The sequence below is a fragment of the Cebus imitator genome, unplaced genomic scaffold (assembly GCF_001604975.1).
Source record: "Cebus imitator isolate Cc_AM_T3 unplaced genomic scaffold, Cebus_imitator-1.0 Scaffold540, whole genome shotgun sequence".
Classification (NCBI taxonomy): Eukaryota; Metazoa; Chordata; class Mammalia; order Primates; family Cebidae; genus Cebus; species Cebus imitator.
In genome coordinates this window covers 352,735-374,964 of record NW_016107855.1, presented here as the reverse complement: position 1 = coordinate 374,964, position 22,230 = coordinate 352,735, and the positions used below count along the sequence as shown (strand labels likewise).

The 22,230-nt window shown below is 51.1% G+C and overlaps 1 protein-coding gene across 2 annotated transcripts in view; it reads right to left on the bottom strand.

Annotated features, from left to right (window-relative positions):
- SYNPO (synaptopodin) overlaps window positions 1–21,966 on the bottom strand; it is a 57,472-nt gene extending 35,506 nt beyond the window's left edge. The window contains exons 1-2 of one of the 2 annotated variants that reach the window (XM_037733605.1): window positions 21,859–21,966; window positions 4,352–5,016 (exon numbers count right to left, since the gene is read on the bottom strand). In XM_037733605.1, the coding sequence (XP_037589533.1) occupies window positions 4,352–4,751 (400 nt within the window). In that variant the 5' untranslated portion in view covers window positions 4,752–5,016; window positions 21,859–21,966. Of the gene's footprint in view, window positions 1–4,351; window positions 5,017–21,858 lie in introns of those variants that run through there. The other variant, XM_017515017.2, reaches the window with a different exon arrangement.
- Between the last annotated feature and the right edge of the window lie 264 nt (window positions 21,967–22,230).

The window sequence follows — 22,230 nt, the reverse complement described above, 5'->3', positions numbered from 1 at the left end:
GGTGTGCACATGTCTGATTATGTTTTCAGATGGGACTGCAGCTCTGTAAGCAAATCTGAGACATGTTCGCATGTGGCAGCTGTGCATGGGTCAGGGGCCTTCAGGAAGGTGTGTGTACCCTGCATGGATGTGTGTCTGAGGGCCTCTGTGTGTGCAGATGTGTGAGTGCAAATGTGTGATGGTTTGCATGAGAACATGGCATCTATACATCATGTGTGAATTCATGTGTTTATGGGTGGATATGAAAGCATGTATCTGTGAGTGCATGGTGAGGTATATGTGCTCCTCACCATCACCATCCCCTTACAGTCACTGAGGAGCAGGGGAGTGGAGGGGGAGTGGAGGGGGAGTGGAGGGGGAGTGGAGGGGGAGTGGAGGGGGAGTGGACAGCTTCCTGCCCAGGCTCCTGCTGTTTGCCCTCTCTGTCACAGCCTGAGGAGCAGGAGCCTTGTTGCGGCTGCAGTGACCACTGTCAGCTGTTAACACGGGCACAGTTTCCTCTGCCTGAACAAGACAGACATGCCCAGTGGCAGGACTCATCTGACAATACAGACCCACATTCCTCCCCACCTCACAGACTCAGAAAAGTGTCCACTAGAGTTGGAAATGGCTCCAAATCCACTACACACCTCCAGGCTCCACTAACAAGTGGCCACCGGCAAAGGCGGGGAGGGATCAGCGGTGGGTATCCAGGTTTCCCCCAGAGCATCCGAGTGGGAGGGAATGTGGCTTGGCAGAATCTTCCAACAACTCCCAGAGCCTGAACAACCTTTTCCCAGCCCCAGGTGGGTGGAAGAACACAGCCTGCTGCCTCATCACCATGGAGACAGGCAGCAGAGAGGGTGGTTAAAAGCATGGGCCCAGACCTCCTGGGGTTCAAATCTTAGCTCCTCCACCCACAGGCTGTGAGACTTTGACAATTCACTTAAACTCCTTATGCCTTAGTTTCCTCATCTGTAACACAGAGGTAAGAAAAGTATGAACTTCACAGGATTGTTTAGAGGCTTAAATACTCCATATGACGCATTTAGCACAGTGCCAGGCAGCTGAACTGGAAGGCATAAACCCTCGTTTCCTGCCCTAGCTTTGCCACCAACTTACGATGTGACTTTGGGCAAGTCACTTGCCATCTCTGGCCTTCTGAGTCTCCATGTGCACAACAATCTCGAGAAACCCTGTCAGTTATGACCAGCTGAGACTTTGGAGAGGGCAGCTATCGCATGGGGCTGCCTTGGTGAGCTGGGGGCTCTAGTGACGGCTGAGGCCTGATCCTGAGCTCTGTACTACCCTTTCCTCCCCAAATCTACTTTCCCAAATTGGCAGCAGCTGATGGCATCTCTCTGTACCCTCTATCCCTCTAGCCTGCCAAGGGCCCTGTGTTGCCCTGCTCAGCTGTTACTGAGGCCTTGGAGAAATGGCACTGGTACCTACTGACCCCAAATAAAGGTATCTGCAGTGCCCAAAGCAGAAGATGTTGTGGCTCGCACTTAAACCTGCCCCGGAGCCCTCTAGAGAGGCAGGTATAATTGCGGAAAGATGGACGTAATTGTCTGAAGATGCTTATAATCCTTTGGCGGTAACGGGAGGAAGCTTTAAAAGGAAGCCCTAATCCACTAACAACCTGGCAGCCCCACAGCCTTCTTCCCTCCTGATCTCCTGGCAGAGAGAAGGGACTCCAGCCACTCCCCATCCCAAGGGAGCAGAAAGCCAAGTGTGGGTTCTGATCCAAGACCACCCAGATTTTGACTCTTCTGCAAGACCCAGCTTTCTTCCTGCCTCCATCTCTGAGAAGTCTTCCCTACCCATTCCATTCTTCTGAAGTCTTTCCTGCCCGCTCTGTCCCTAGAAATACCCTAGGCCAGAGCTGAATGATCGACTGGCTGGATGTTAAAGAAAGGAATGAGGCCGTTGCAGTGGTTCACGCCTGTAATCCCAACACTTTGGGAGGCTGAGGCAGGCAGACCACCTGAGGTCAGGAGTTTGAGACCAGCCCGGCCAACATGGTAAAACCCCATCTCTGCTATAAACACAAAAATTAGCTGGGTATGGTGGGCACCTGTAATCCCAGCTACTTGGGAGGCTAAGTCAGGACAATTGCTTGAACCTGGGAGGCAGAGGTTGAAATGAGATGAGATCATGCCACTGCACTTCATCCTGGGCGACAGAGCAAGACTCCATCAAAGAAAGAAAGAGAGAAAGAGAGAAAGAGAGAAAGAGAGAAAGAGAGAGAGGGAGGGAGGGAGGAAGGGAGGGAGGGAGGGAGGGAGGGAGGGAGGGAATGAACCACACTGTTCCAGGCAAGAACACAAACACAGTCTCAGCTCTGGCACTAGCTGTGTGACCTTGGATAGTGGACTTAAATCTCTGAGCCTCAGTTGCCTCACCTGTAAAACAGGGAGAATAATACCTGCCTGCCTTGGGAGGCTATAGTACAATAACAAGAATGAGATGCTATCAAATGAACTGGCTCGGTGTGAGTTGCCAACAGAGTTCATTAAAGGTAGTGCCTTCTTTTGTCCGCTCCAACCATGGTCTCTTCCATTCCAGGATGTCCGCAGACAACGCTTTACTCTTATAATTCCAGAAGAGAGCGGTGGCCAAGAGCACAAGCCCTGTATTCAGAAAACGATGCCTGGATCATGGCTTAGCAGCTTGCTAGCCATGCATCTTGGATAAGTCACATGTATTTCCTGAGCCTCTATCTTCTCATCTGTATAATGAAGATAATAACAGTATGTCTCTCATGGGGATCAATGTGAGGTTAAATGAAATGAAAAAGATAAAGCCCTTGGTACAGTGGGCTTAGCACATAAAGGCTTCTAACAAATAATAGCAGTCCTATTGTTGAGCTGATGATGACCATTTCAATTAATTATAAACATTTCTCACATACCTATCTAGATTACTGTAAAATTTCCAAAACACTGCCACAAGTAAGATCATTGCAATCTCCCAACAGCTCTTTGAGGTAGCTAGGACTCATATTTTTATTTTATTTTCACAGATGAGGAAGCTAGAGCTCACCAAGGGGAAGGGATTTGCTAGGGCTTGGCTAGTTGGCAACATCCGGTCTAGATGAGCATCTGTGCCTCCTGACCTGGGCCTGTGAGAGGGATGGGAGCAGGTCCCAGGAACGTCAGGCTCTAGGAGACTGAATTTGGGCTGACTCTGGCGTGAGGGCCTACCCCCAAGTTCAAGACTGCAGTGCCTCCCTGGGGTCCTCCTTCTTCCTGCCCTAAAGGGGGAGAAAGGTCCTTTCTTGCTCCTGCCCAGTCCCCCGTGTGACCCCAGCCTGGTGGGGAATGGTGGCCATGCTTGATCAGAGCCTGGAGAGAATTATTTCAGAGAGAAGAGTGGGCGGGAAGGCTGGTGAGATGCCAGCCGGGCGTCAACGACGCCTGCAGAGAAATGAAGTGTTCCTTCAATTTCCTGACGCACAAGCCCTCCCAGGACTGTGTCCCCCGCACGCCTGCACCCCCGGGATCTGCTGGCTGCGGCTCCTGCCTGAGCTGAGCATGGCCCTACTCACATCCTCCCCATCTGGACCCACTTCAGCGTTTCCATGGGCCAACGGTGGAGGTGATTCAGCGTGGGCTTCCCTATCCCTCCCTGCTCTGTAGATGGCAGCCGCTGCAGGAAAATTATCATCATTCCTGCCCTTCCTTCCTTCCGTGCCGTGCATACTGTGGTCTCCCCATACGCTGCCGTGGGATCTCACTGCAGCCTAGGTGGTGTACCATCTGCCCTGTCATCTCTAACAAATGGAAAACCGAGGCCTAGGTGAAGAACGTGGGCCTAGCTCAGCCACTAACATGCTGAATGTCCTCTAGCTGTTTTTTCCTCACTGTGAGTCTCAATTTCCCCACCTGTAAAATCAGGAGGTCAAATTCTATCAGAGGCTTCAGTCTCGACCTCCCAAGTTCCGTGAGGTCAGCAACCACATCTGTTTTGTCCAGTGCTGCCAGCACTCCATACATTTAATGAGAGGGTCCTGCCCCATTGGTTGCTTGGGACACCACAGTGATTTGTTGCCACTGATGATTAAAGGGCAGAGGAGAGTGGGAGATGGGCTTTTTTTTTTTGACCAAGCAAGATAATGTGGGTTTCTCTCACTGCCTTCTCACGTGCCCTCTTTGGCAGAGAAAGGCGTGGGGTTAGAGGTGGTGCGGCCGGAACCGCACGTAGCTCACAGCCGCTCCTGTCTCTCCCCAGCTGTTAATCTGGGCATGCCCATGGGGCTGGGATGAATTACTGTGAATCACGGAAAAATACGGTCAGGAGCCCTTGCACTAAGAACCTGAGGGGTCTCCAGTGACTCGGGTAGTCCAAGGGAAAAGGAACACAAGCTTACCTGGTTTCTGGGCCGCTCTGGGCCCAGGGCCAGGGTTGGGGATGACTGTCATCACCTGCCGGGCTTTCACTACATCCCAGTCCTGGTTGGCCCTGCCGTCGTGCTGGGACGCTGTTTGTTCCTCTCTGGAGCAGCTGGATGGTTGGATGCCCAGGGCTGTGGGCAGCTGTGGTGTCCCTTGTGTGACTCTGCAGGTGGAGCTGTCCTCACTCCTGCTGACCCCGTCATCCTCTCCCAGGTCAGCGGGCCCTGCCTCTCCCTGCAGGCCCTCCTCACCGCTGCTCTCTTCGGCTTCCAGAGCCAGACACCTGTAGCTTCCATCGGGGATCTGGAAGGCGCAGGGGGTCAGCCTCCCTTCACTGGGAGCAAGGGGAGGAGGTGGGAGGTGAGGCCCCAGCATGGTACTGCTCCTCCTCAGCGATGCAAGGAAGCAGGCTCCTGGGCCTGGGCCAGGGACTGGGCTGGGGCAACCCGTGTGAGCCCCGTCACTGCTCCTCACGCAGCCTTCTCTGCCTCTCTGCAGTTTTGCCTCTGTCCGCTGATTCACAGAATTGGGGTGAGGTCTGGCTGAGGTGAAAGATAAGTCCTTCTTGGGCTGGGTGGAGTGGTGGACCTCCAATCCCTCTTCTTAACCCGTCTCTGGTGTGAGGCCCCTTCAGGGCAATCTATCTGCACAGGGAGGAAAGATACAGCACATGAGACAGCACATTGTGTGTTCCAGGCTGAATTTCTGAGACCTGTTCATCTTCAGGTGACCCTGAGAACTGGCTGGCATTTGGGGTTCAGGTTCCACAATTCTGTAGGGAAGTGTTTCAAAAGCTCCAGTCATTTAACATCCCAGATTTTCACCACATCCTCATGCTACCTGAAACTTTATTTAATATTTTTCCTTTAATCAACTTGAAATCACTTCTATTACTTTAGAATTATCTTAAGCAATATTTGCAGAGAAACCACAAGTATATTGTGCTCAGTCATTTTCCCCCAACGCACATTAAAGAAATATCTAGTTATTTAACAATGCGTATCTAGACACCACCTAGGAATAATTCTCTCATGTCCCACCAAAGGTACCTACACCGCAGGAATCACAGGAATGATGTGACCTAAGCTGCAAACTGGGGATAGGAGCCCTCTGAGGAGGTTGTACAAGAAAGATGGTGCAGGCCGGGGGCGGTGGCTCATGCCTGTAACCCTAGCATTTTGGGAGGCTGAGGCGGGTGGATCACCTGAGGTCAAGAGTGCAAGACCAGCCTGGCCAACACTGTGAAACCCCGTCTCTACTAAAAATACAAAAATTAGCTGGGTGTGGTGGTAGGCACCTGTAATCCCAGCTACTTGGGAGGCTGAGGCAGGGGAATTGCTTGAACCCAGAAGGTGGAGGTTGCAATGAGCTAAGATTGCCCCATTGTGCTCCAGCCTGGGCAATGGGACAAAAATTCTGTCTCAAAAAAAAAAAAAAAAAAGATGCAGTGGTGTGCTTTCAGTGTCCAGGCTTTCAGTTAGAATCCTAGCTCTGCCATTTGTATGACAATCAGTACAAGCCAGCCACAGGACCTCTCTGAACCTCCACTTGCCCATCTGTAAAGTGGGTATTGTAATATTTTTAACTTCCAGTAGCACTGAGGATTCCATGAGAAAATGCATGCAGAGGACTTGGCACAGTTTCTAAGCCATAATTTAATACATGTTGGCTGTTTGTTCATTTCACAAAAATTTCTTAACAATCCTATTATATTTCAGACATCAAAAAAAGTACTGGGGATATGGCGGAGGGATAAAGAAGACTTAAAATGTGGTAGGGAGAGCTGTGAATGATAGCAAGAGAAACAATAATAATTGTATGATTATGTATATACATGTTAGGAATGATGACAATCCAGGCTAGAGGGGATGGAGGCTTTCTGTAAGGGGTGGCAAGGAGGGGAGGGTTGGGAGAGATACTTGGGTGGAAGAACTGGCTGGGGTTGGAGGCAGATGGAGAGTGGGTGTGGAGAAGAGGGAGGAGCCTAGGATGCAGCCCAGGTTCCCAGCTCTGGTGACATCGCTTTTGTTAATAGACATCGGGAATAAATGAGAAGGAGCAGCTGTTTAGCAGAGCAGGGAGATGAGTTAGGTTTTGGATTTCTAGGGGAGATGAGCAGCGGGCGGCTCCACAGAGGGGTCTGGAGAACAGGGGAGAATTCCAGGTTGGGAACAAATATCTAGAAATCGTTTGTGGAGGTGGAAGTGGGTGAGATGCCCCAGGATGGGCAGGTAGTGTGTAAGACAGAGCAGATGGCCAGTTACACTTGGGAGGAAACCCTGGAATCAAGGGATCTTGCTTAAAGGCTGGATTCCGCTGCTGCTTAGCTGTGTGAAATCAGGCAAGTGTGAACTCTCTTACTCTCACTTATCCTATTGCAAAATGAAGAGCAGCGAGAATCCTGAAAATTGTGAAAGTCTGTGGACATGGGTGACCCGAGGAGCTGGACTGACCTCAGCTGCTGTGGCCACGCCTCCGCCCCCAAGCAAGGATCAGGCACCTCCCACCACAGCAGGCTGGGTCAAGGTCTTGGTTTCTGGCTGGGGCTGTGCCAGGAGAGTCTGGCAAGCAAGCAAGCAGAGAGATAAGCGCATTACCAAGCCCCAGGGCAAATCACAGCCAACCAGGGGAAAGGCAAACAACCGTCCGGATCAGAAAGATAACCAGGCACCTGCTATATTATAGCAGCCTCAGTGACACGGTAATCAGGAGAAAGAAGCCCACTTTCCGCCCCCAGGAGAAGAACAGAAGCACCTGTTCCATCTTGGGTTATTCACTTAGGTTATTGTTGTAATTTCTCACATCAACCCTATGAGATAATTACCTTATTATTATCCCATTTCAGAGGTGAGGAACTTGAGGCTGAGATAGGTGAAGTGACTTCTTGCCTCAGGCACACAGCTAGTAAGTGGCCAGGCTGGGATTCTAACCTAGCTCTGACACCTTGACCAGGATGGTGGATTCAGAGACATGGAGGAGAGCCTCTAGGCCCTCATTCATCTCCAGGTGCTTTCTGCTGCCAGATTTCTGCCATTTGAGTTTCAAAGAATCTTAGAATTTCACAAAGGCCAACAGCACGCAGCAGAGACAGGACTGGCTGTATGAACAGGGGCAGGTGCCTTCCACACTCTGGAGTTAGTTTCCCTGAGGGCACCGGGGAGAGACTGAGCCAGATGATGCTGGAGGATCCGTCCAACTCTGGCATTGCAGGATCCCCTGATTCTAAGCACCTGGATACCCTCCTCTGTCATCCCCCAGGGTAGAGCCAGATGGCCGGAGGCAGAAGGAGTGGGTGTGGGGAGGGGGCAGGGCTCCTCTGACTCCCCACAGGGGCCTCGCCTCACTCTATCCCTGCTTCTGTTTTGATGTATTTGACGGTGGCCACGGTTTCCAGGAAAGAAGAGAGAGGCGGAAAAGTTAACTTTCCGCCCACACAAATATTTTTGGCCGGCGTTGTCTTCATGCTGCCAAGCCAGGAGGGAGGAGTTGGCAGGAGCACTCCAATTCAAGGTCCCCTCCCAAGGAGGAAGGAGGACTCCCAACCCAGTCGGGGAGCTTGGGCAGGTCCTGTGCTGGCCTGAGCCCTGCAGCACCCACCTCTGTGCAGGGGGCTATCGCCACCCACAACAATAATGGCAGCTGCCACTAACTGAGCACCTGTTAGGTCTGAACCCAGCCCTTTACCTGACACTCCTGCTGTGTGAGTGCAGTCTACAGAGGAGGAAACTGAGGCACAGAGAGGTAAGCACTGTGTCCCAAGTCACACGGGTGGGGCATGGCAAACCAGGATGTGAATGGAGGCAGTTGAGGTCTGTGCTTGTAACCACTGCTCTCAGCAGCCGCAGACTCCAGGGACCCCCCACAGTCCCTGGGGTTGCTGGGCTCTGCCACAGCTCAGATGGCCAATCCATCCATGAGGACGGGGCTCCTCTGTGGGTAGGCAAGGACCTGCCATAGCCTCCACAGACATGAGAGGGAGTCCTACGAACCTCTAACTCCATTTCCCCCAGATTCCTGACCCTCATCTGGATACAGGCTGTAAAATACCTGAGCCTTGGCAGAAAGGGCCGATAGAGTCCAATAGAGTCCATGGAAACCACTGTCATCATCTCAGAGAGAACTCTGAACCCAGAGGGGAAGGATTCACCTGCAATTGTGTGGCATGCCAGAGGCAGGCATGGCACTGGAACCCAGGTGCCCAGACCTTCCAACTCTGGCTCCTCACAGAAGCCCTGCTCCCTCTGAGGGGTCAGCCTCCACTTCTCCTTCCCTTTCACTTCTGCATGAGTCCAAGCGGAGGCCTGCAGGACCAGAGGACTGGCTGAGCATCAGGTGCTCCACAGTCTGAGGGCCAGCCAAGACACCCGAGGGCTCCTCCTGTTGGCTTCTGCAATGGCCTTGGGACCCTCACATCCCTTCTGCTGCTGTGTGTGTGGTGGGGAAAGGGCACAGACTTTGGCATCAGGTTTGGGTTGGAATTCTCACCCAGTGGCTGCCTGACACTGGACATGTCTCTTATCTTTCTAAGCTTCACTTTTCCTGCCTGCAAAACAAGGCTTGAAACAGAATCTACTTTCCAGGATTGTTGTAGGGATTAATGAGAAAATATAGGCTTATTCCTTCACACTGCTGTGTGCTGCTCACCTGCTGGGCTCTACGGACGTTTGGTAAGCCTGGCATTCGGGGCCCCAAGTGCTTGGTGTGCATAGACTGCAGTGATTATAAGGCACAATCCAGGCTCCTCCTGATTCCCCGTCATCTGCAGAGTCCCCAGGGTTCAAAAGAGCCTCCCTTGTGCTGCAGAAGAAGGAAAAGGAAGCGAGGGGTGCTGAGCATCAGGGCTTAAGTAGGTACATTGCAGAAGTTAGGGTGTGAGGCTCTTGTTTCTACTCTTCCATTGACTCACTGAGTCATGCTGAGGAAATCACAATATCTAATTTTATCGGTGTAAGACTATAGGGTGGAGGGAGAAGCAGCCCAGGAAGACTAGACCCTCCTTCCTCCAAAGGCCCTACTGCCCAAGGCTCCCTACCTGACCTCCCCACCCGCTGTCCCTTCCTGTTTCCATCCTATACGAAGTCTGATCCATTGCCCTAGAGTGCAGCTCTGAATGTGTTGCTCACCTGAGAGCTTTCCATGGCTCCCTGTTGCTCACAGATAAAGCATCACTGCAAATGCAGACTCAAAGGCAAATCTTATGATTCTTGGCTGAGGGGAATGAGAAAGGGCTTCCTGGGGTAAAGATCAACCAAGTCCAAGTGAAGGCAAGAAGGCAGAACAATCGGGGATGACTCTGAAGAATCAGGCGGGCTTGGATAGCTGAGTTTAGGACATGTACGGAAGGGCCGAGAAGGTGGCCAGCTTGTGACAGGCTTTGGCTGCCTAGGCTCTCTCCTGCTAGCTGTGGGGGGCAGCCCTACAGGGTTGGGGAAAACCACTGCAAGGCCCAGCTCTGTGGGTTTGCGTTGGAGGTAACATGGCCAGAGCAGAAGGCAGGAGACTGAAAAGAGGGCTGGCAGACAGCGGTTCCAACAAGAGGAGAATTTTGGAGCAATTTCTTCAGTGGCTGGCACAAGGCCAGGCACATAAAACAACAGGCCCAGACCAGTGGTTCACGCCTAAAATCTCAGCACTTTGGGAGGCCAAGGTGGCATGGTCACCTGAGCCCAGGGGTTCGAGACCAGACTGAGCAACATTTTGTGAGACTCTTGTCTCTACAAAAAATTAAATATTAGCCAGGCATGGTGGCACACGCCTGTTGTCCCAGCCACTTGGAAGGCTGAGCGGGAGGAGTGCTTGAGTCCAGAAGGTCAAGGCTGCAGTGAGCCGTGATTGTGCCACTGCACTCCAGCGTGGGCGACAGAGTGAGACCCAGAGAGAAAGGAAAAGAAAAGAAAGAAGGAAAGAAAGAATGAGAGAGAGAGGAAGGAAGGAAGGAAGGAAGGAAGGAAGGAATGAAGGAAGGAAGGAGGGAAGGGAGGGAGGGAGGGAGGGAAGGAAGGAAAACAAAAAACCTTAACAATGATACTAGGTGATGTTTATGAAGTGTTGACTGTGTCAGGTGCTATTCAGACACTTTATTTGCAGCAGCTCATTTGATACTCATCACACCATATAAGGAAGGTGCTATTATTACCCCCATTGTGCAGATAAGGAAATGGAGCTTGCATGACTTGCCAAGCTCACACAGCTAGTGAGTGAGTCAGGGTTCATGTCCTGATGGTCTAGCTCGCAATGTCACTCTTATCCATAAGGCTGTACTATCTCAATGGTATAAGTAGTTGCTGAATTAAAGGATGAAAAGATGAATGAATGAAAGAGAGGGATGGGAAATGGAAGGATGGGAGGGAGAAAGGAGCTTCTCTCCAATGTGTGGTACATTGCCGGGCACATTGTAGATGCGTATTTATCAAGTGAAACAATACATGTGGAGTGACCAATAAATTAGCTATAGGTATACCCGAGGGGCAAAATGGAGGCACCCTGGAGAAAAAGGTGACTCAGAATGGGATCAGATGGCTCGGGTGCACCTGCCCACCAGACCTCTCTCTGGCAGCACCCTTGGCAGCAGACTGGGGTGGGGGGAACTGCCTGGCTTGTCCAGAGCTGGGTTCTCCCTGACAATGGGAAGAAAGCTTCTATCGTCCTTGCAAATCTGACCTATGTTCCTGCCTTAGTGTTTCTCTCCCAAGGAGGGGATGAGAGCCAAGGTGGAGGGTTCCTTCCCCATGGCTCCAAAGGTGGGGAATCCCAAGCCCTTCCAACCTCCAGAGCTAGTAAGCATGAGAAAGCCCAGCATTTTCCATTACCTTGCTATGTAGTCTAGGAAGAATCACTTTCTTTCACTGGGCCCCAGTTTCTGCAGCTGAGAAAGGCCTTGGGCAAAGTAGTTAGTGAGGGCGGTAGCAGCAAGGTTGCTGCTACACCTGAATTCTTCTTGGCCTTGCCCAGTTCCAGTGCTTTCCAGCTGGGGGAGTCAGTCCCAGAGGCATGTCCACCGTGATCCCATGGTGCCGACCCCTCCCTCTAGTCCTTCAGGGCAAACTGACCAATCTTGGCATCCTTCCTCCCTGACTCAGCAGCTGTCAGCATCAACCATGCTGGATGTCCAGCCTGCTGTGACCTCTTTCCCTCCTCCCTAGTCCTCTCCTGCCCTCCATTTCGCCCCACCTCCTGGGGCAGAAGGGACCAGTGTTGGATGGGCATGAAGTGCAGCTGGGGGGAGCCCCAGGAGCCACCGGAAACCAGCCCTTGGCACAAAGAGGTTGGGAAGAACTTCCAGCTGGGCACACTGGGTGGTCTTAGGAGAGGTAAGGTTTCAGTTCAGCCTGAGAATAGTGGGCAACTTCAGACAAGTCCCTGCATTTTACTGAATTTCAGGTGCCTCTTGGTAGAATGGAGACTCAGTCATTCATTGACTCACCTGTTCACTCAACACATATTCACAGAATGCCTGCTAAGTGCCATCACTATTTTAAGTGCTGGAAGTACACAGTGAACAAAAGAGAAAAAAACCCTGCCCACGTGAAGCTCACATGTTAGCTGGGGTGGACAGATAAATAAATAAGAAAGTATGTCAGATGATGTTAAATACAATGGAAAAATAAGCCAGAAAGGCAGCCTGGGAGTCCTGTGTGTCATTAAGATAAAGAAACTGTGGTATGAACAGAACAAACCTTAACAGATGCCATGCCGTGTTTTGAATAGCATATGCATTTCAAGTTCACTATGATGTTAAATTCTCATATGCAATTATAAAAAAAAACATAAAACCAACATTAGGTGGCAAACTTAGAAACATAAGCCCTGCAAACTCCTGGGAGACATATTTCTTATGCTAATATTCTGACTATTCAATTGCTCACCATTTTAGAACTTTCCTATTCCATTCTGAATATGTCTACTATTTAGAAATGAGTATGTTTTGTGATCCTGTATATAAAAAAATAAGATTTTGTATATTAGCATTCTTTTTTAGAACACTCTTTTCCAAGTTCATTAGTGGTAGAGCATCTCCTGTCTGTGAAACACATGATATGCAATGAGTCTGAGGACAGTGATAATGATATTGTATTTTTGTAAGGATTAACCTGTGTACATGCTCAATAGAAACAGCTGTTGTTATTACGATTACTGTTTTTGTGAAGTGGCAACTGAGGGCATTACAAGAGCTACCATTTACTGAATGTTGAGCATGTGCTGGGCACTGTTTCAGTCTTGTTTCTTGTTTCTTCCTCACAATAACATAACGAGGCCGGCACCTACTGTTATCCCCCAGTTAACAGATTGAGGAAGCGGAGGCTCATGGAGGGTGAGTCTCCACCCATGATCCTAGGGCAGGAAAATGACCAAGCTGGAACTCTGATAGGCATCTGGGGCCTGGCGTGGTCACTGGAGGTTTTCTGAGGGTCTGGGGAGAGGCCATTTCACACGGCATGGAGTCCTTTGTTCTGGCCCTGGCTTTGCCATGCCTGCTGTGACTGTGGCCACATGCCTCCACACTTGGGCTTTGGTGACCCCCACTACACAGTCACAGGGCTGGGCTTGGGGTCTCAAAGTGCGCTTCCAGCTTTAGACTCCTGTGGAATCCAGCACCCGAGATGCTGGGGGACTCAAGCCTGTTCCAAATGGACTCACTGAAGCCAGCCTGCTCACAGAACCAGCCAAGTCCCCTGCACGTCACATCTATTTCTGCCCTGCTGGGTTTATAAATACATGGGCCAGGGAACCAGCTTCAGAGGAACTAGGGAGACTGAAGTCATGGCTATAAATATGGGGCTAGGACTGGCTGGGGTCAGGCAGGGGTGTGACAGGGCAGAGGCCACTCTGCACACAGTTCAGTCTCCCTTGGCCACACCAGAAAATGGGGGCTCAGATGGGAAGAGACTTGCCCAAGGCCACACAGTCAGTGGAGGGGAGAGGGCTGGTGCACAGGGCCCTGGCTCTGAGGCTGCTGCTCACGGTCCCTCCCGGCCACATTCACAGTGCCCCCTCACCCTGTCCCCCAGTTTAAACAAGAGACTGAGACTGATACTATGATTTCAGTTTCTATAATAAACTTATGCTGCTAACTCACTGCTTTTTATCTGTTGCATATATTGGGGCTCCCAAATAGTGCATTGCAGAAAGGGTTCAAGGACTAAAAATTCACAAAATGCCTAACCAGCCTGGCATGGTGGCTCATGCCTGTAATCCCAACACTTTAGGAGGCCAAGGCAGGCGGATCACCGGAGGTAAGGAGTTTGAGACCAGCCTGGCCAACAAGGTGAAACCCCGTTTCTACTAAAAATACAAAAATTAGCTGGGTGTGGTGGTTCATGCCTGTAATCCCAGCTACTCAGGAGGCTGAGGCAGGAGCATTGCTTGAACCCAGCAGGCAGAGGTTGCAGTGAGTTGAGATCATACCATTGCACTCCAGCCTGGGTGACGAAAGTGAAACTCCATCTCAAAAAATTTAAGAAATAAAAAAAAATAAAAATAGAAAATGTTTAACTATATCTACCAAATGGGATCCCTTCTTCTCCATGCCAAGTGGCCCAGCTGTGTGCTGAAGCCAGCCACACTGTCTCAACAGCCAATGCACACACCCTTTCCCAGCTCTGCATTCAGGGACATTGTCAATGGCTTAAAACGGGCCCTGGTGGGAGTAGCTACACCACGGAAACCGGCAGGTGCTACAAATCAAGGCTTTTTTCTTCTCCAGAGAGCAAGTTGTTAGACGTTTATCCACACACTGCTGGTTAAACCATGGCTAGTGAATCCCTACCGTACCCATTTCCTGGCTGGCTGAAGTGGCGCCAGTTGCCTTACTCCCGTGAGCCTCCAATCTTTCATCTGTGCAGTGGGAGCCCTAACCACGCCTGCCTCATAGCGACTGTGAGGACGACCTGAGCTTATGCCCCTAAGGGCTAGCACGCAGTTCTCAAACTTGTCCAACTCATCAGAATCACCTGAGGGTCTTTTACACATTCCAAAGCCCTGGCCACACCCCAGACAAATTAAACCGCAACCTCTTGGGATTGAACCAGGGTATTTTGAAGCTTCCCAGGTGGTTCCTATGTGCAGGTAGGTTTGGGAACCATCACTCTTTGCAAGCACTGTATAGCTGCTGGAGACCATACAGGTATAGGGAACGTGCAGAGCCCTCATCCCTGCTCCATTATTTAACTCCTGGGATTTCAGGTAAAAAACTGTATTAAGAATAGTGGGGTTTATTCATTTGTTTTTTTTCCATTTAAAGCCTTAACCAGCTGAAAGGAGCCACAAGAAGAGAGGCTCTTATCCTCTCCTTTGCAGATGTGGGCCTGGCTGCCCCACACTCCAGAGCAGATGGGCCACAGGCTTAAAGGCTCGGAGGAAGCTTCACTTCATGTGGAACACAGCTGGCCAGCCAGGGAGATGGAGGGGCTTCAAGCTGGTCTCTCCTCCCCTTTTAGAGAGTCACACTGGCCCTTTTGGGCCGAAGGTTCCTGAAATTGGCTCTGCCTGCGAGACATGGAGCTCCTGGCTTGAAGGACTTGGATTAAGAAGAGTGACATCAGTGCACAGTTTATGCCAAGGGCTTGAGGCTCAGTGCAGCTTCTCCCTGGACCACCACCAACAACCACCAGTGATAAAAATAATCATACTAGTGACTGACATTTATGGATTCTTCCTATACGCTAGGCTATGCTACAGTGAGCGCCTCAAGAGGCAATATAGTATAGCGCTGTGCTGTCCCACATGGCGGCCACTAGCCATATGTGCTACTGAGCATTTGAAATGTGGCTAGCCCACACTGAGATGTGCTGTAAATAAAGAATACACACCAGATTTCCAAGACTTAGACCAAAAAAAGAATGTAAAATGTCTCATTAACAAGTTTTTTTTTTACATTTATTACATGTTAAAATGGCGCTATTTGGAGTTTAAATAAATGCATTATTAAAATTGATTTCACGGGTTTCTTTTTTCTACCTTTTTGTTTAAAAAAAAACTTTTTTAGTGTAGCTGATAGAAAATGTAATATGACATGTGTGCTCGTGTTACGTTTCAGGGGACAGCACTGGAATTGTAATCAGGAGGGCTGCTCTCTACTGCCACGGTCCGGTGCTGCATGCCGCCACATACCAGCTGTGAGACCTTGGACAAGTTATATCATTCTCTGTTCCTCAGGTTCCTCATCTGTAAAACCAGAATAATAATAGTACCTACCTCTCATTTAAATGTGCCTGGCAAAGACAGTCCTCAGTAAAGGTCAGCTATGCTGGCACCCCTTGGCATTGGGCTAAGGGATTCCTTGGGTTATTATATGACTCAGTAGGTACTGAGCTCCCTATCACTGGTGGTAAACAAGCAGAGAATGAGAAACTCCTCAGTAGAAATGAACTGACCCCAATATTACAGGAAAACCAGACCAGCGCAGAGCATGGTAAGACCATAACCTGCTTCACTCTGGACACTCTACCTTTATTAATGCAGCCTAACATCAGATTAGCTTTTCTTTTTCTTTCAACAGCTATGTCCCTATTGTGCTTGTGGTCCACAAAGACGTCACTAAACAGCTGCCACTTTTATGCCATATCTCCCACATCCTGTACCTGGGCAGTTGGCATTTTGAGCCCAATGGAGGACCGGATACATATTTAAGTTAGTTTGCGTCCTGCTGGCAAGAACTCTCAGTAAGGACTGGAGCCCAGACTCAAGTCTATCAAAAGATAATAACCTCCTCCCCCTACCTCCCACGTAGGATGGAATAAAATAACAGAAGGGAAATATGTTTTGTCAACATTTATCCTAAGCTAGTATTCAGGACACACGTTGAGGCTGGATGAAGAACAGTGTGAGGGCATCAGATACTGGACAGGGAGGAGCTGGAGGATAGAGGTTCGGGCTCAGGGGCTGGGAGCAGGTCAAGGAAAGGAAGACATCAAAAGAGGAGGCTGAAGGGCGCTGAGCCTAACTGCAGACTGGATCGGTTGGCCGGCCCTGTCACCTGCCTCACCTCCTCCCTGAAGCCTTGGCTCAGCGCACACTCAGACATTTAGCGCTGCTCCTTCCAATCCCTCCCTGGAGCTGAGAAAAGGCAAAATCATGTTGCTGTTCCACAGGGAACAGCAATGCTGAAGGCGAGAGAGCTGGTCCCTGTGCCAGCACAGAGCGAGAGCCCAGCGCTCTGAAACAGTGCGGGGGGTGGGGGTGGGGGTGCGGGGAGGCGTGGTCCGCCAGCCGGCTCTGCACACTGGCCGCCTGCGTTGGAGAAGCCATAAGCAAACTGTGTGGCCTTTGGGCAAGTGACTTCCCCTCTCTGAGCCCCAGTTTCTCCATGTACAAATCAAATCAAGGCTAATCACGGTGCCCATCTCACAGGGTAGTTGTGAGGATTAAACAAGTTAACATAGGCGCTTAGAACAGAGCCTGACATGTGGCAAGTGTCCAGTATACAGTAGGTGTTATTATTGCAGTGAGGGGGTTGAGCCTGTGTAAGTTGTTGGGGCAGAGGGGAGCAGGTTGAACTAGAAGTAGCTACGGAAATAAACCATCCCAGCCTCTGTCCTGCAGCTTGGAGCTTCTCTGCTGAGTCTGTGCACGTGTGTGTGTCTATGTCTGTCTGTATGTATATGTATACGTTGCGTATGTTTGTATGTGAATCTTGTGTATGTGTCAATATCTGCATGATATCTGCGTGTGTGTGTGTTTGTGTGCATGTTTGGGCTTGTATCTGTGTCTGTATGTCTGTATGTATTTCTGTGTGACACTCTGTATGTATGTGTCTGTGTGTAATCTGTGTAATTGTGCTTCTTTGTATGTATCCATATAACTGCGTGTAAGTGTGATGTATATGTGTTTCTGGGTATGTATATATGCATCTGTGTGTGTATGTCTCTATGTATACCTGCCTGTGTGTATTTGTGTGTCTATGTAGCCGTGTGTGCCTGTATTTATGTGTGTCTCTATGTATCAGTGTATCCATCAATTTGTGTACCTGTGTGTGTCTCTGTCTGTGCATATCTGTTAGTGTGTGTGTGTATCTGTGTGTGTGTGTGTGTGTGTGTGTGCATGCGTGCATGTGGTGGGGTGCTGGAGTCTGTCTGCAGAGCTGCTGGGAGTGGCCCAGGAGGTGGTTCAGCCAGACCAAACAACCCCAGCGAGCTTGCAGCTCCAGGCTTTTCTCCTGCCTGTTTGCTTTCTTCCTCTCCTTTCCGGTCCCCTTTAACCCATTCCTGCTCCAGTGGAGCTGGAAAGGAGGCCTGTCCAGGTAGGTACCAAGGACCTCTCCTTTCCCTCTCCCCATAAGGTTTTCCACCTTCTTGCCTCCACCCCTCCACACCTGCCTCATTGCCACGTTGATCCCACAGAGGCCCCTTCCCTGTCCAAGCCTCAATTTCCTGAATTTCCTCATCTCTCTATCCTTCAGGTATGAACCATCACACTATCTCTGCTGTCAGTGACAAGAAATAGCACTGACCACCCATCAACCTGGGAGACTCAGGTAGAACATTCCAAGAAGTGTTTTTGGTAATGTTTACGTCAAGATTTGAGACCAGACCCTGGGGGAGAGCCCCAGCTGGGGCTTGGGGCCTCTGGCCGCCTGAACTCACTAATCACAAAGTCCCCAACTGGGGACTACAGGGACTATCAGAGGGGAGCAATTGGAGGAGCAAAGGCCTCCAGGTTTCCATTTAGCTAGAGGAGTGTTCATTGAGCACCTACTATGTGCCAGGAGCCTAGGGTTGGCTCATTTAATCCGCATAGCTGCCTTGTGAGGTAGGTGCTTTTCCTGACCACCTTACAACCAAGGAAACTGAGACGTGGCAGGGTTAGGTAACCTGCTGGAAGTTGCAGAGCCAGTGGGGGTGGGGATGGGACTGGAACCCAGGCCCCCCTCATCTTAGGCATGTCACTTGCTGCCGCATTCTCCACTCTGTGAAATGACAATCATATCCCATCCTGTAGCCAGCAGAGCTATCAGCAGGCCTGATACCTTTGAGCTACAATTTGTTCAGTGCCAGCCGCAGTATGTGCCAGGGCTTCTGTGCCACCACCTCGTGAATCTTCATCACAACCCGTTTTACAGGTCAGGAAAGTGGAACTGAGATGCAGTCGCCTGGCGAGCTCTCATGGCTGAGGTAGGAGCAGAGCATGGGATCACCTGGCCTCTCTTCTTTTTCTTTTTGCCTCACCCAGCAGCTAACTTCAGTTTTCCCTTGGCTAAAGTTAATATTGCCACCGATAGACCTGGATGTGACTCTATAAACTACTTTGTCACCACTTCTCCACACTGCCCCTACCAAACCCAGGAAAAAGAAATCAAAGTAAAATCTAAGGAATTCAAGAGCCCAGGGCATCACTGTCGGTGGGTAAGCTAAGTTCTAGAATCTTCAGCCTTCACCTGCACCCCATTGCTCAGCCCACAGGGGTGACTTACCAAAGCAGACCACGGATGTTTTTACATGAGAATCTTTCTTTGGGAAGGAGTCGCTCTGTAAGTGCCCATCCTCCCCACCTGGCAGTGCCACCTCCCACTCCCTGGTCAGGCAGATCTCTCTATCACGATGCCCATGCCAGGGCAGCATGAAGCAGATCTCTGTTTGCCCTTGGCCTTGGGTGTAGCTGCTAGTGGTTCACAGGACCTACAAGGCCACTGAAAGCCAGTTAGAATGTGACACGTTCTGGAGGCAGAGGCGATGCCCCTGATCACAGCCAGCTGCTTCCCCAGGGTTTGAAACAGAATTCAAGGGAATTGGCGCCCAAGGACTGTGGATGACTCCAAATGGCCATCTCTAGGAAGCTCAACTCCAAAACTTACAAGGTTCTTCCCACTAGGAAAGGCACAAGAGTCCCCTAGAAATAGGATTTTGTTTCATCCTAGGGCAGCACTAGAGAATCACTTTAGCCTCATCAAGGACAATACCTCCTGGGGCCAGAGGAGAGGCAGGCCAGAGAGGGCACGGAGCTTGCCTAGGGCCACACGGCGTGTTAGTGTCAGGGATCAGATGGACCCAGCTCTGTGCTCCTTCTGCATCTGCTGCCTCACCAAGAAGGGACTGTGAATTCATCCAAACCCAAGGATGCTGCCCACATCCTGCGGCCAAAGTTTGGTTCCTTTTGCCTGTTGCAGGACAAGACAAGAAAGAATGGTCCTGAAGTTGCACTTCCTGCAGCAGAGCAGGGTCAGACTTCCCTAAATTGCTGGTAATGAGACAAATCACCAGTGAATATCCACAAAAAAGCAACTGTGGTCACAAGTAACAGCAACAGCAAACCTAGCAGAAGAGGAGGGTAAGGGAGTACGTCCCAAAGGATGGCAGCTCTGACCAGCTTCTCCTGGAGAAGTGACTGGGGAGCTCTGCCAACGGGCCCCCCCAAAACCCTTGCATCCTCCCAGCTCACCCCTCCCTGGCCAGTCCTGGGCTGGCAGATAAAACACAGCCAAGTGGCCTGGGAGCCAGAGCTGAATGGCAGGAAAGGCCAAGGCCAGCGTGATCTCTCACCTACCCACCCATCCTGGTGATTCAAAGCAAGGCTGAGGCCGGACAAAGCACTCGAAAATGTCAGTCAGGGGACAATCTCTTTCCCAAGCTCCTTGCCTGTGACCTTAGGCATCCAGGTTTTACTCAGGATGGGCTGATCTTTTCCCCAGCTCTGCTCCTTCCATCCCCTGCCCCTTCCCACATGGCACTCACAGTGTATACCACACACACACACACACACACACACACACATCCTAAGGTGGCAACTGGGCTTTCCACTCTGTAATCACAGAATTACAGGGCGGTTGCTAGTTTGTGGGGGCCAAAAGATGGCCTACATAGCAGATCACACCTTCAGGCCCTAGACAGTCAAAACCAATGCTCTTAGGAGCATTTAAAATGATGAAAGCGGCTACGCCTGGTGGCTCATGCCTGTAATCCCAGCACTTTGGGAGGCTGAGAAGGAAGCATCGCTTGTGGCCAGAAGTTTGAGACCAGCCTGAGCAACATAGCGAGAGCCTGTCTGTACAAAAAATAAAATAAAAAACAGCTGGAAGAGTTATGATCGTGCTACTGCACTCCAGCCTGGGTGACAGAGCGAGACTCATCTCCAAAAAAATAAAATGTTGGAAGCATAACGAGAGCCCATGGCCTGCCAGAAGACACAGAACACAAGGACCTTCTCCTGATCGCTGGCTTTTACTCCTTTGGGTCAATTATTCCTTTATTTCTATCTACCCGCTGGCTTGATATGCTACTTAGACACCCTCCCCTACTGTAGGTAAAAACAACACACACTCCTTGTTACAATGGAAATTGGCAGTCCGTGTGGCAGCCTCTCATGGGCTGCCAGAGGTACACACACCAGACTTTGGAAAACACTACCCAACTCTGCCATTGTGGGGATAGGGAAACAGGCCCGGAGACAGGAGGAGACCTGTCCAACATCCGTAGCAAGGCAGTGGCAGGGCCACCACCAGAACCCAGAGCCTGGCCCCCAGTAGGGCTCATTTCTTAAGGAGAGATGATCCAGGACTCAGGTCACCTAGGCCCTCGGGGGACCCCATTTCCCACAGAGCCTGAGAGTGCAGCCTCCAGCCTTGCACCAAGGCTGAGCCCACATCCCGGTGTTCTCTGTGCCCCCAGATGGGTCTGGATGGCCCACCGCTGTCTCCCCGATAGCCATGAGCAAGCTGTCCCTCACTCAGGCTACGTTTCTCACCTGCCAGGGCTACAATGGCTATGCAGAGTTCCTGGAGGTGACTGCTCTGAAAAAGATGAAAACAGACGTGGCAGCAGAGATTGTTATTACCTCCTTGCTCTACTTCTCAGCTTTTCCCCCAAGGAAATGGGTAGAGGTTGTGCACGTGCCAGAAGACTGAGCTGGGCTGAAAGAAAAGGAACGAAGGAGGATGGTGGTCATGAGGGAGTCTCTGCACGGGTGAGGACCACCACCCACTCAGGTGAGTGTCCCGTCACCCCAGAGGGCCCTCCCAGGAAGCAGCCAGCAGGCTCCCAAGCTCTGGGTGACAGGTAGGAGTGTGCCCAGGACTCAGGCCATAGGAGGCCACTTCAGCCCTGCAAGCAGGGACGCCCCACCGACCTGCAGACAGGCTCCGGCGTGTACACACACACTCATTCATGCAACATGCTCACGCACAGAACTGATTCACTCACACTCTGACACACTGTCACTTGTACAGATGCAAATGACCCCGACCCCTCCTGCACAGCCCCTCACCCACCCTGGGGCACACAGTGGGGCCAGCCTGCATCTTTCCTCTCCCAGCCCCAAGCCCCAGGCTTGGCGGCGTCTCTGCCCCGCTGCCTGGGAGACACATGTGGTTTCAGTTAGCAGCAGAGCGGGCATTTCCGTCCCAGACAGCCAGGCCCTGCCAGGGCCCCGGCCCGACAGGCGCCCGCAAGAAGGGCCACCTCCACCCCCACTCTGCCACTGGCCATCCCAGGGACTCCAGGGCCCTTTCTCCCTTGGAAGACCCTGTTCTCCTTCCCTGTGGTCGCCCCCTCACCTGTAGCCGGGTGCCACACCCTCTGGCACAGCGGCTGGCTGTGCCCGGGCCTCTGTCCACGGCTGCCCGGCTGCCCGCCGCCTGCCCGCCTGCTCCTCACTCGCACTCTGTCTCGAGCAGGCTGAGCGGGATGGGAGGAGGGCAGGGTGTCGGGGGGCGGGCGGGAGGGAGGGGAGGGGGCGTGTGGAAATGAAACTTTAATAACAGAGCCCCTTTTGTTTCCGAGCATATGGGATATTTCATACATACTGAAGACATTAGCCGTCTATATTTTTAAGGGCTTGGGCTAAAGGATGAATAAATACAGCCCATATTCTGCTTGACAAACGCACACATCAGAGTACTGACTTCTGTAGCATTTCAAACCCCGAA